The 14,527-nt window shown below is 35.2% G+C and overlaps 1 protein-coding gene and 2 pseudogenes across 2 annotated transcripts; 2 read left to right on the forward strand and 1 right to left on the reverse strand.

Annotated features, from left to right (window-relative positions):
* Nucleotides 1-962: 962 nt before the first annotated feature.
* Nucleotides 963-11,092, forward strand: LOC120115577. 2 transcript variants are annotated; one of them, XM_039136245.1, is made up of 3 exons: nt 963-2,763; nt 3,346-3,457; nt 3,640-4,049. In XM_039136245.1, exons 1-3 carry the CDS (start codon nt 1,345-1,347, stop codon nt 3,894-3,896), a joined length of 1,788 nt encoding a protein of 595 aa, XP_038992176.1. In that variant the 5' UTR covers nt 963-1,344; the 3' UTR covers nt 3,897-4,049. The 2 variants fall into 2 exon arrangements, with proteins under 2 accessions (XP_038992176.1, XP_038992177.1); XM_039136246.1 differs by lacking the exon at nt 3,640-4,049 and adding an exon at nt 11,082-11,092 and having other exon boundaries at nt 971-2,763; nt 3,346-3,518.
* Nucleotides 6,078-6,798, forward strand: LOC120115579 (annotated as a pseudogene).
* Nucleotides 7,851-14,260, reverse strand: LOC120115578 (annotated as a pseudogene).
* Between the last annotated feature and the right edge of the window lie 267 nt (nt 14,261-14,527).

Below are 14,527 nucleotides of genomic sequence, written 5' to 3' on the forward strand. Positions count from 1 at the left end.
CTTAAAACTCCCATATTACGGGATGAGCAATTGATCAAACTTAATTTGATCTAATCAGGTTATTTTTCTAAAAGAATAAACTCGAATCAGAGTAGTCCATTTTTAAAAGAAAAATTGAGTTTAAAATAATCCTATTTTATAGGATTCACCTACAATTGTAACTTTATGATTTCTTTGATTTGTCGCTTTCTAAATCACCATTCCATGTGAATCTCAGTCCCAAGAGCATAAGAGCTTATCCTTCAACCTCTGACACACACCCAATTGAGTTCATTGATCCAATCTATTACACGCCTATTCACTTGGCAATGACTCAAAATACCACGTCAAATAAGCCGAGAGACTCAAGTATAACCCACATTCACCCTCAATGGCAAGGCCTAAATTCTTTTAAACTCGGCTCCGGTTAGTACAAGTAAAAGTTAAATTATTGAATCGAATTCGGGTGGGTTAGAAACTCCTACAGACCATAACCTTCCACCATAATTACCGAAGGCTATTCTAGTACTTTCAAGCACACAACCCGGAGAGAAAAATATCCCCTATCCCTCCTAAAACTAGAGGGCAAAAACGGCCCAGTCATTGGAGCCACCCAATGATCTCCACCGTCCGTTCCATAAGTCAACGGTTTCCATCACTCGGCAAATCGATTTCTCTTTTCCAATTATTTTCCGCCCTTTACTCTCTTGATTTTCCCTCCCAGTGGTTTTTTTTTATCACATCATCATAAACCCTAGCCTCCATCTCTATCTCAAAAGAACAAGACTTACGTGAAACACCTGAAGCCTGTTTTCTCTCTCTTCGATTTCTAGAGAGAGACTCTCTTTTCTCCCTCTAGAAATCTCCTCTCTATCTTTGTAAAGAACCAAGATCTTTCTGTGTGTTTTGTAAGTATTTTGTGGATGTAATTTTAATTTTAATTTGGAGTTGGACGATCTTCGTTAGTGAAATATTGTCTTTTCTCTGTTCTTGTTTACTATTTACTCTATTGTAGTTATCTTTACAAGTTTTCTTCTTTCGTAAGCAAAACGAAAATTAAAAAAAATCGTGTAGCCGAGTCAAAACGGTCTGGGTTTCTCCTAATTTTCCCGAGTCACTGATTTTGTGTGTGTGTGAATTTCTTCACTTATGGGTATGGATCTGCTTCTTAGATGGAGGGTCATCCGTTGTGTGTATATTTGCTAACGTTCTGTTGTATTTCACGAGGTGGTCGGTTGGGTGGGGGCTTTTCGGGGTTGTTTTTTCCTTTTCTTTTTTACTCTTTCGAGTCGAGTCGGCTACTGAGTCAACTCGTTGGGTTCGGGGTAGGAAGTGCGTGCGACCAGTGTTTATCTCCGGGCGGCGATGCCTTCTGTGGGGATGAAACGGAGCACACGGGTTTGCGGTATGAAGAGCTCGGATGCCCGGGTTCTTCGTTCCGGGAGGAAACTCCGGCAAGATTCCGGCGAAGTAAAGCCCAAGAGGCGCTTCAACGACGGCGTTGAGTTCAACAACTCGGTGAAAAAGACCCCAAAGAGTGAAGTACATAAGTCTCCTGCAGACGTAAATCAGAAACCCAAAAGACTGTGCCGCGAAGAGAATCCAAAGAAACGGTCCAGGAAACTGAAAGCTGAAGCCAAAAACAATGGTGGCTCTGTAGATAAGATGTTTGGGATTGTTTATACGAGAAAAAGGAAGAGAAACGCTGTTCAAAAGTGTCATCTTTCGGAAAAATCGGAGCCGCCGGTTGGTTCTACTGTGCTTGAATTCAATAAATTTGGGAGCAAAGTCGTTTCGCATCCATGTTTTAGAGCTTCGAAACTAACAGTTCGAAGCAGTATTCAGAAGAGGAGGAGCTCGCTGAGGAAAATGAGAGCTAGAAACCCTAATTCTACTGGAGCTCTGATGTCTGATTTGATAAGTAGCAGGAGGAATGGGATTCCTTTTTCATCCGTAGTTTCTAAAAACAAGCTTAGGAGTTCAATCCGCAGTTCGGGGTCAGACTTGAGTGATGCAAGCTCTTCAATATCGGATTTAATGCCGAAGGTAGAGATGGAGTCGGATTCATTTCAATGCTCTGCCAATGTATTGATCATTGAACCTGATAAATGTTACAGGGAAGAAGGAGCAATCGTCACTTTAGAGCTCTCTGCATCAAAAGAATGGCTTTTTGTAGTGAAAAAGGACAATAAGACTAAGTATGCACAGAAGGCAGATAAATTTATGAGGCCACCCTCACTCAATCGCTTCACAAGAGCTATGATTTGGACCGGGGATGATACCTTGAAGCTCGAGTTTCCAAATCGGCAAGATTGGATCCTTTTCAAGGATCTTTACAAGGAATGTAATGAGCGCAATGTTCCTGCTTCAACTTGTAGAGTGATTCCTGTTCCTGGGGTTCGTGAAGTATCAGGGTATGAGGGTAAACCTAGTGTGCTGTTTCGAAGACCGGATTCATATATCTCATTTGATGGTGATGAGGTGTCAAGAACCTTGGCAAAGAGGACTGCTAACTATGACATGGATTCAGAAGATGAGGAATGGTTAAAGAAGTTCAATAATGAGTTTTTTCAAGGAAATGGTCATTGTGAACATCTTTCAGAGGATCGTTTTGAGTTGATGGTTGATGCTTTCGAGAAGGCATGTTTTTGTAGCCCAGATGATCACTCAAATGTGATTGCTGCTGCTGCTGATCTGGATATTAGTGGAGTGGTTGAAGTTGTTCATGCTTACTGGTTGAAAAAAAGGGAGCAAAGGCGATCACCACTGCTTAGAGTTTTCCAGGTAAATTGTGGAATTTTTTTTTATGGAAATACATGTCAAAACCATTGTACATTCATTTGGGAAAATGAACTCCCCATCGTAGTATTGTATACTATCCTTTATAAGTGAAGAAAATTCTAACTTGTCTTCTAAGCAAGTTTAGCATTCATTTATAGGCCTATTTCTTTTGTTTTGGTTCCTATTTTTGTCGTGCAATGAGTTCATAGAATTGTATTTGCTTGCTATAAATTACACATCCGTAGCAATGTGATACAACATTAATATTTTTAAGAATTTAGAGTGAAAAAGTTAACAGGTTGTGTGGTCAAGTTGTGAACTTGTGCATCTGTTTCGCAGTCAAGTTGTGAACTTGTGCATCTGTTTCGCAATTGAAGAACTCTATATGTTCTTGCTCTGAACTTTTCTTTAAGACTAGTATATATACCTTTTTGTTTCCCATATGTCTTGAAATTCGAAACTTTTATCACTTCTGCCATGGCAGTTCAGTCTCCTAGCACTTCTTTCTGGTGTTTGGTGTGCATGTAGAGCAATAAACATTGTATATACTTGACTCCCTGTAGATTAATGACTTGATTCTAACAGGGTCATCGGGTCAAGAAGGCTCCAATAGTTCCACAGCCTTTCCTACGTAAAAGGAGGTCATTTAAGCGTCAAGCTAGCCATGCAAGAGGGAAGCAACCGAGTTTTTTTCAAGGTAAATTATACTCGATTATAGCAGTTATGCTGTACCATACAAGTTTTGGTCTGTTTTTTATGTCTGTATATGGGTTTTCATGTCATCAATGATTACATGCTATAAATTTCAAAGTGCGTATGTGTTGATACGACTTTGTTTCAGATTTGTTGCTGAGACTGTATTATTCCTGATACATGTAGCCATGGTAGCCGAACAGGATGCATTGGTAGAAGAGGATGTAATGGTTAAGTTGGAAGAAGCTAGAGCCGCAGCAATGAGATCGATAGAATCAGCTATCTTGAGTCGCCAGCATGCTCAGTTGCTAATGCAAAATGCCGATATGGTTACATACAAAGCTATTATAGCACTCAGAATTGCTGAAACTGCTAGCCTTGGCGAATCGTCGGAAGATTCAGTCACCCACTTTTTGGTCGATGAGGTGCCGGTAGTCAGCTAGTAAGGCAAGTTTGGTTAACAGTAGTGTAATAATGTATAGCTTTTTAATTGAATTTGAATGTACATTGTGTATTACTATGTAGCTTGATGTCATACCAAAATTGTTTTTGCCAGATATTTGGTAGAGAAATATGAAAAAAGGAGATAATTACAGTTGAAGTTCTGAACTCATTGTTAAAGTTGAAGGTACGGTATGGTTTGGGGTTTTGGTATTTTTGGTGAAGGGTGTGAGTGGAGGGGAATGAGAATGGATTAATAGGAATTAAATTGATATAATATTAAAATTCTGCAGGTTAATTTTTTAGAATTGGGATAAAATTAAAATAATATGTAAATATTGATGGTTAAAAATGTTATTATTTTAATGTATAAATTATCATTTTTTATCTATTGGTGATTATTTTGTAATTTTTTATAATTTAAATGATTAATTCTTAATTATTTATAGTCAGATGATCAAAATAAAAAGTTTCTTATAATTAATTATCTATCAATATAGAAGGAAGGTCAAAACATAAAAAAAAATGTAAGATATTTGAAATTTAAAATTAAGGTTATAATTTTAAAAGTGAAATTATAATATTTAAAAGTTTAAGAATTAATTTATAATAAAAACATATAAAGGAATTACATCTATATCATTTAAAATGTTGAAATTTAATAATTTTTAATTGATTAATAAGATGTGATATTAAATTTTTGAAGTAAGATCATATATTTAAATTTTGATACTGTAGTTACAAACATCAAATTTATAGCAATGAAGAAGTTCTTTCTGGCAATTAGGTTATGTATGAGAAATCTTTTGCTTATTATTTCTTTGATTTTTTTTTTACATTCAATATATATATATATATATATTGTAAAGAAAACTATTCGTCTTTATCTTTTTTTCAATCTTAATTGAATTAAGTTGGGATGTAATTCTATTTCTATTGTTATATTTAAATGTCACAAAATGAATTTTGTTTTGCAGAATCACTCTTATAATATATTTCTACAAAATTTTATTTAGATTAATCAATCAATAAATTAAATATTAATAATTATATAAAAATGTTGAAAATACTTTATATACCAACTATACCTACTATTTTATTTAAGATTACGTAAAAATATATAAAAAAAATTAAAAATGAGTTGATATCAAATGATCTCTAGTTAATTTTCTTTAGTTTAAATATTAATATCAATCTATTAATTGATTATTTTAGATTAAATTTTATAAAGATCTATTATGAGACTTACATTAATTCAAAATTTTCTGTTCACAAAAGTTAAGATTTGAATTTATTATCTTACTTAAAAAATTTCATCTCTCACCCGATTATTAGTCGTGTTGGATATACTTTTATAGCATTGCAAAGCATAATTTTGTACAATTTTCTTGGCCTTTTTATGATGAGACCCATATCTGAGTTTCAAATGCCCACAAATTCAATTCAAAGCCCCTAAAACCAAAATCTAAAGTTTAAAGCCGAAACCTAGCTTCACGGTATTTTTGTCTTTCCTTTCACTACTCTTCAGACTCGGCCACCGGCTTTTGTTTTCGGGTAAGCAGCACACTCACTCCCTCGCTTTTCTATACATAAATATCTTTGGGGTTTTCCTTTTCTTCTCATTTAACGCCTCATGGTTTATTTACACATTTGATTAGGTTTCGTCGTTGATTTTTCGTTCCTTGTAAAAGATATGAAACTGAAATGATCTCGTGTTTCTGGGGAAGTGAAGAGTACACTTTTTCCACCTATGGGTCAAAACTTTTTGTGCCCTTAATTTATTTTCCTCTGCTTCGTCCTGTCACTATGTAAGCTCTGATTAGAAAGTTGGGTTTATTGAATAGAAACGATTCCTCGTTTGAATTAAGATATTGGATCACCGGAAATGCTGTTATTACTGTAGGAAAGTGATGGTTGTTTATTAGCTGTGTTGTCAAAACTGCATGACACAGTCTAGGTGTTAAAACCCTTGTATTCAATCCGACTAGGGCACGGAGATGCGTTATGTATGCGTGTGCATATATTATAACTCAAGACATGTATTATAACTTTAAATTATTGTCTAGTTTATTTATAAAACATGTGATCTTTTTATTAGTCAATATAAATTATTTCCTTGTGGTCCTTGTCTATAGTGGAATACTCAAATATTTGATAAATATAGAGTTCGAGAGTGAGTTTCTTAAAAACTGTAAGTAGATGCTTAATTTGATGTAAAAGCAGCAGTGACCTGTATTTGGAAGGATTGTGAGGGTCAGCGTTTTGAATGATGCACTGAAGAGCATGTACAATGCTGAGAAGAGGGGCAAACGCCAGGTCATGATCAGGCCTTCCTCAGAGGTGATCATCAAGTTCCTTTTGGTCATGCAGAAGCATGGTTTGTTTAAACTTTCGAATATAATCTCTACCCATTTTTCACATCCATCTCTTCTTTTGATCTATATACTAATATTGAGCACTACCGGTTATATCGGAGAGTTTGAGTATGTCGATGATCACAGAGCTGGTAAAATGTGGTTGAACTGAACGGAAGGCTTATCAACTGTGGGGTCATCAGTCCTCGTTTTGACATGGGAGTGAAAGAAATCGAGGGTTGGACTGCTAGGCTACTTCCTTCAAGACAGGTTAGCTTAGAAACTTCATCAAGAATTTTCCCCTCATTGGAATGTTTTCATATGCATTATTAAGGGTTTGTCCGAAGAAACATTGATCCTTTCATCGAAATGTGATGTATACGGTTGTGTTTTGATTGCAGTTTGGGCATATTGTACATCTGCTGGAATAATGGACCATGAAGAAGCTAGAAGAAAGAATGTTGGTGGGAAAGTACTAGGCTCCTTCTATTGAGGTATTTCTGATCTTCGTGTTTAAAACTTTATGAATTACGTGTTTTTACCTTGGGACAGAATAGTTTAGCCCCTCTTAAATTTTGGTTCTGATCCGATATGTAGTTTGAGGATAATATTTATGTTTTGGTTATGATATTGGAGATTTGACATTCTTGCTAGACAAACCAATGTAGTCTAACATTCCCAAAGTAATATTACATTCTAATAATATTATTCTAAAAAATAATCTTACATTCCGTTAACTAAACACCCTTTTATGTTTGACTAAATTTTCATTTTTCGCATTAATATTTTAAAACTAAAAAATTAGTTACTAATTATAAAATTAATTACTAACAATATTATCGATTTATAAAAAAATAATCACCGACATTATATTTATAACAAATTAATCACACTATCATTCCATTAAATTGATGACATTGCAACAATAATAAAAAAAATATTGTCCTTAAATTACTTAAATATATCATTTTTTTCATGATTAAATAATAGAATAATATCCATTTTTAATTATTTATTAAGATGATATTATTTTTTAAAATTAGAAAAACATAGATGGTTAAACACTCTTTTACATACATGACACAAACAATGTTAAATAGTTCTATTTCAAGAGAAAAAAAACATATACGTCAAAAACCCCTGTTAACATTAACACATACACAAGCCAAGCACGAATAAACATTATCATCAATCACTAAATAAGAGTAAATGTAAAAACGCACAAAACACATTTTTTTAAAAGAAAATCACTGACATGATGTTTAATATTTTAGAAAAGAGCGGCGTACCTTTGTTTGTAAGACACTAAAATGTAACATTTTGATAAATAAAAAATAAAAAACAATATTTTGATGTAGAAAATAGTGTATATTTCTAGGAAAAGAGTTTACTTCCAAATGTATTTTAGCAAAGTGATAATTTCAAAATGATGCATTCCAAACCGATCAGACATGATAATCTTGAACAAAGAGCTGCAGGTAAACTGTGGTCTCAAAGAGCATATATAGCATTCTATCAATACATACAATGCGTAAAGACACCAATAGAAAACACTAGTCGTTTTTCTATGCACAAAATAACCACAAAACAAGTGTATGCAAGTAAATCAAGAAAGACCACGAATACTAGCTGATAGTAATCAAAAGGTTCAAAATATGCTTGGATCAAATAGTTATATGGTACATAATGATGTCCGCTTTATTATTGCAGCAAACAACTTTTCCAGTAAAGGCATATTATTTCAAGGCAAAAGCTTTTACCCGTACACAACAGGAGATGCTGCACGTTGAAAGCCCTCACAGGACATTAGCAATTTGCCCACTTCAAAAGATAGTATCTTCTCAATTCCCCTTTATAACAGATACATTTATAAGGATAATGGCCAAAAAATGAACATTAATGCAGTTCGGAATATTATGTTTTCTTTGGAGAAGGGAATGAATGAGAGGAATACCTTCATCGTTGATGAGTGATTACATTCTTAGATCCAAGAAGTCTCATCTAATTTTCATCTTCGTCGTCATCATCATCATCAAAAGCAATGAATATGCTACACACCAAATGAGCTTATGCTACCTTTGCCAAAGATACAGAAGCTCCCAGATAAACCGAGAGAGGTAGTGGATCGATGCATATTTCCATCAAAATCATGTCCAGCTCACCCCGGCTTTCTATGCCTGCACTCCTGCCAGTTTAGATAACTTGAACAACATTGATTCAGCAGTTCCAGATCATTGTTTTCCTGGCAGGGTGCAGGCATGGCCCAAGCCCCTCACTGGGGCCGGGCTAATCCAAAAACTAGCATTAGGCTGATGTTGATGAGGCTGTAAAAATTCAATCATTCAAGACCATAGTCAGAGCTATAAACTAAAGAAACAAATTTTATTTTCAATTTTTGTTCCTTTCTATCCCTCCCCAGTTCAACCCACCTCGTTTTACACAAGACATAACACAGCGAATTTTGTTACAATTATAAGGCCAACATGTAAATTCTGTTTATATGCAGGGGTTTGCAGGCGTCTTCAAGGCAAAGTAGAATAAGAAACCTTAAGATAGGTATCTGAAAATCCCTTCCAACACTGTGCATAAAAATTAGATGAAAGCATCTGGCATATTTAAGATTTTACTGTTGGGTTAATTGGTCTACCTTTCACCTTTGGGTGAACAATGTGTACAATAAAAATACTGAAAGATAAAATGGAAATGAAGAGAAAGGAAGAAAGGCTACTCAATGTTTAAAAAGGCGCAGCTAAGGCACGCCTAGGCTCTAAAGGCAAGGCGAGGATGAAACGCCTAATTGGGTCTAGGCGAGGATATTTCAATGAAGCGCAGCAAGGCACACCAGGCGCTGGGGTGCAGAAAGGTGCGCCTGTTCAATTTATTTTGTTCTTTTTGTCTTTTTTTAAATTTTTTTAATTATGTTTTACATACTAACTTGGGCCAAAAGAGGGGGGCACACAAAAATAACATTAATCAAATGAAAGTTAAACCCTAAACCGTAAATCCTAATACATACAATCCCAATGATGAGTACTCTTTGGTGTTTACATTGCGTGAACTATTCTTTTTGCTTGACTATACAACTGGAAAAAACCTGTATCTTTTATTTTCAAAAAGTGTGCCTTATTTCAATAAGGCGCGCGCCTTACACCTTGGCTATAAAACCCCTATCACCTTAGTGCGCCTTGCTCCCTTTTTAACATGGGGGCTACTTAAACATGGTTATAATAGTTCTATATAGACCAAAATTTTCAAGATTCAATTTAAAACATAGCAGGTAAACTTCTGTTGTTCACTGCACATGCGTAAGTGATGATGAAAAACAGAAATGTTGTTTGAATCCCTTAAAATGAAGTGTACTAAAAAAAGTGAGCAAAAGCATGCCTAAGAAGAAGGAACAAAAATGAGTGCATTTACTGACATTAGGAAGGAGAGTTGTGACATTGCTCTACCTGTGAAAAAGGCTGGTGAACATGCTTATGAGGGTGGATGAAAGGCATTCCAGGACGCTGAAGAGGATACTGAGAAGAATGCAAATATATGGCAGATGTAGAGTGTGCGCCAACATAATTAGGATTAAAAGGTGGCATCATTGTTTCAGGATGACCATAACTGATTCCTGTAGGAGTTGGTGGAGCTACCCAGGGCCCAGGTGTATGTTGTGGGAGAGAATGAGGTTGGTGTTCAGTACATATTTGAGGCCGATGAGTAGATCCAAGTTGTGGGAATTCAGTGTTGTAGTTAATTGCAGGGGTGTACGTAGGCTGCATTGTGTATGGTCCAATATTGAACTCAAACCCAGGATCAAATCTTTGCATGTACCTGAAGAAAAACAATCACCATATAAACTTCTGCCTCACGAAGAAAAAAATGGTTTTGCAATACCTAAGTAGTTCATAAATATGAAATATAAAAAGAAATACAAACAATATAGGTCAATCCAACACATATCTTAGCAGCTAGCGGATTTGAAAATACATTTTGATATCGTTAAGCTTTTCATCTAAAAACACCCCCCAAATTATGATCCAACAAAAAACAGAAACTGCTGATCTTTTTATTGTTAGAAAACTTATAAAGTGTCCAAAACTATCAGTAGCACTATCAATCCTTTCCTCTCACACCATTATGAAGTTTTTCTACCAATTATCTCTAATTTTCTAATTAATAGATGTACAAATTGTATTTAAATAGTAAATTACTTTTTTATTCCTTCTCAGAGAGAAAGAGTATACCAGTACAGACTTGCCTACATACATAGAATGGTATCAAAAAAGAAAATGATAATGAAAAGAAAGTGTGTTCAATTGATACAAATAAAGAGAATTTATGAAAGGTTTAACGAAAAATGATATCTGATCTTTAGAAGCATAAAGATCAACAATAACAATGAAGAGCAGGAATTATAAACATATGAATGGGCATCTACAGATGAAAAGAATGAATCATTCACTCATAATTGAGAAGTAATGAGAAATTGTTTAAAAGCCTTGCTCTATGAGAGTAAAACAGTTACTCCCTTTACGGTCACATCATAACTTTCAGTATTAACTTCAATGAATCCCTTGGTTATTAAAGCGCAAAGGGTCCCTAGAGCCTAAGCGTAGGATGAAGGCACACACCTTTCATAGGCAAGGCGCACCTTTTATGCTAAAAAAATTTTATAAACAAATTCTAGAACATATCTACACCAATTAACCACTGGTTGAATCCTGAAACACTTAATCTTCTTATCACACTATGTTCTTTCACCATTACCTGTTCCCTCCTCAAGAGTCAAACCCATTTCTACCATTTACAAAACCTTGGTTTTCAAAACACTTTAATACTAAGTTAGGGTTATACTATAATAAATTAATGATTGTTTATTTAAGTCCGAAAAACTTAATGAATAAATTAATATTAGTGATGTATTTTGATTTCTAAGTTAAATTAATTATTTTAATTATTTTAATTATTTTTAATTTTAAAATAAAATACTAGAATCTCCTATTATTTTATTTAAAAATATGCAAATATGTTATTTAGTTATTATTTTATATCAAATTTTATCATTATAAATAATGAATTATAATGATTTATTTTTAAAGTTAATATAAGTATATGAGTATATTAAATAAAATAATTAACTGCGTAAATAAAAAATTTTGAATAAAAAATTACAGTTGGGAAGGATATTTGTTCTAGAAATGTCAATATAATTATCAGATAACCTAAGGCTGCACTATATAATTATAAAAAAAGGGTGAGGAATAAGGCGGCACTATTCTATTTCTACCATTTTTTCTGAAATGATTTATTCTATTTATTATATTAGAATAAGACAAAAAAGAAAAGTGAAGGGATAAGGATGCAGAAGTGGCAGAACAACAGGGTGAAAAAAGAGAATGAAAAACAGGGTGAGCAAAAGAATGAAAAAAGGGTCAGATGCACAAAGCGGCAAAGCTGCGCGCCTGGCGCCTCACCAAAAAGTTACAAAAGGCGATGCCGCCTGGTGGGCTTTCTGTATCGCGCTCCGCCTTAGGCAAGGCGAATTTCTTTGCGCCCAAAAACGCCTAAGGCACGCTTTTTAAAACCAATATCAATCCTGCTAAGTTTGAAACCCCTGGCCATATATCAGAAAATATAAGACCCTGCTGGAAACAAAAACAGAGATACCCATTGCAGTCATTCAAGACTCATTTACTCGTTATAAGAATTGAGACTCAGCAATCAAGACTCGTTCACTCAAAATTGAAAAGTAAAGAGAAATTGTTCTAAAGCTTTGTTCTATGAGAATAAAGCATTTAATCCCTTTCAAGTTGCAACATAATTTTCAATATTAACTTCAATGAATCCCTGCTATGTTTGAAATCCCTGGCAAAAAATCAGAAAATAAAATACCCTGCATGGGAAAAATATTAAAACAGAAGGGCATACCTATCATAGTTCCTGTCATAATCAGGGTCCTTGTGGTCAGTCTCACGATCCCGAAAGATGGCCACCCTATTATGCGGTTTGCTCCAACCAATTGGCTCCTTCTCTGTCCTACTTCTAGCTGACCTACTACTACTTGAAGAGTAATCAATCAAACCACTACCAGAATTTACATCAGAAACCACTGAGACAGATCTCTCTTCCATATTTGGCATCCCTGAGGAACCATAGTACGAAACATCCTCCAACCTTGGTTCACTTGCTTGTTTTCCACTAGGACAACTGCTAGAGTTATTAGAGTTAAATATCCTTGCTCGAGCTTAGTTATACTCCTCTTTTCTTTCTTCCACGCTTTTGGAGCTGTTTGATTTCGAAGAATTTGAATTGTTCACAAGCTGAGACCTTTTCTTCTGCGGCCTCTGTTTAATGGCCATCTTAAGAACACCAGGGTCTTCTGATGGTAAATTTACAGGGATGTCTGCCAGGAGGATACGAGGAAGCCTACATTCAGAAGTCTTGCAGACGATGATTCTGGAGCCAGAACCATCAGGTAAATTATTGTCTGATAAAACCATTGACTGCAATGAGTAATGCTGTGCGATGCGATGTGCAGCCAACCTTAAGTATGATGTAGGCAGCTGTTGGAAATCAAATTGCTGCTGTGAAGGATCTCGGATAAATTTTTCAACATCTTGTTCCATCTTCAGGACTGAACTGAAGACATTAAGAAATCTCAGTCTATGAGAATAAATGAACACTCTTGCTCATACAATGAAAGATGCAGACCACTCATGCTATGAAGATACAATAGTTTTCAAATGAACAAATGCCTGAATATGATTATTCAATCTCACGTATGATCTACTTTCAACTTGTTCCACCAGTGCATACTTTATTTACTCCTTCCACAAGCATATTCTTAAATGGCCAACTTTTAAAAGATAACCAATCTATTATGCTATTATGAAATAGCCAAGAATCTTCTAAGTTCTAAGGATACCTTAATGATATCTAATAAAAATCTGAATATGATTATTCAATCTAACGTATGATCTACTTTCAACTTGTTCCACCAGTGCATACTTTATTTACTCCTTCCACAAGCATATTCTTAAATGGCCAACTTTTAAAAGAGAGCCAATCTATTATGCTATTATGAAATAGCCAAGAATCTTCTAAGTTCTAAGGATACCTTAATGATATCTAATAAAAATTTCTCACCAAATCCAGACTAAGTTCAAAACATTCATTCTAGTCATTTGAACATAATCAGTCATGAAAAGGTCACCGGCAATGTTGGCATACCAATTGCACCATTGTAAAGTTAAGTACTCCAGAGTAATCAAGCATGAAAATTAAAGGTGGATTAAAATATTTCAATTTAGGATATTTATTATTAAACAACATATCAGCATGCACCAAAAACATAATTAGTTACCCAGAAAAATACAATAATTTTCATTCCTATTTTTGTTTTCTAATCAAAGGCCTAGTGAAGAAACACACTGGATCAGACGTAGGGAGAGACAATAACAAAGGAATATGCACTGACCAATCCCTAAATCCAGAAACCCTAACGAATCATCTGCAAAACAGGAAAGGAAAGAGACTAACTGGAAAAGCGCTCGAGGGGGTTTTGGATAGCCTCGCGGAGGAACTTATCAACCTGGTTGATGGCATCCTCCGAAACCACCTTCTAATCCGACGAACCAGAAGCCGAAGCCGAAGAAGTAGAATCGGGGAATTCGGGCTTGGATTCCTTGTTCGAAGAAAGTATCAATCGGCTCGTGGTAGCGTCCAAATCAGCGAACTCCCACGACTCCGGCGCGCCAAGATCCTCCACCACAGAGCCTTCCATGGTGGAACGAATAACGGGGGTTTCCTTCTTGAGGGCTCTATATACCACCAATTGAAAGGAAGAAGAGAATCGAAGCTATGGTTCGTGGAGAGAAGAATCTATGGAGGGGAGAGGGAAAGTAAGGTGGGTGAATTGCATGAGAAATTTGTGGGTTGACGGGGGTAGGGGTAGGGGTAGGGTTAGGGTTTGGGGATTGGGGGGAACGGGAAGAGTGGGAGAGAAGGACGGAAAAGACGCCATTTATTCAATAATTACTTCTATTTATATAATAAATTTATTGTTCCTTTATTTTATTATTATTATTATGGCGGAGAATAATACAAAGGAAAAGCAATGGAACCCAAGTAAACTGGCGATGAAAGAGTTTAAAATGAATAATAAAATCATAGAACAACATGTAACCAGCACCCTTTCTGGCACCACCAGATTTATCATTAGAAGATAAAATAGCATTAAAGTCACCAGTTATAATCCAAGCATTACCACTATGAATAGAAATTTCACT

The sequence above is a fragment of the Hibiscus syriacus genome, unplaced genomic scaffold, assembly GCF_006381635.1.
Source record: "Hibiscus syriacus cultivar Baekdansim isolate YM2019G1 unplaced genomic scaffold, ASM638163v2 tig00110266_pilon, whole genome shotgun sequence".
NCBI classification, from domain to species: Eukaryota; Viridiplantae; Streptophyta; class Magnoliopsida; order Malvales; family Malvaceae; genus Hibiscus; species Hibiscus syriacus.

Coding starts and splice junctions, on each gene's coding strand:
- LOC120115577 (XM_039136245.1), top strand. CDS start 1,345: ATGCCTTCTGTGGGGATGAAACGGAGCACACGGGTTTGCGGTATGAAG. Junction 2,764..3,345: donor CACTGCTTAGAGTTTTCCAG/GTAAATTGTGGA, acceptor TGATTCTAACAG/GGTCATCGGGTCAAGAAGGC. Junction 3,458..3,639: donor GCAACCGAGTTTTTTTCAAG/GTAAATTATACT, acceptor TGATACATGTAG/CCATGGTAGCCGAACAGGAT.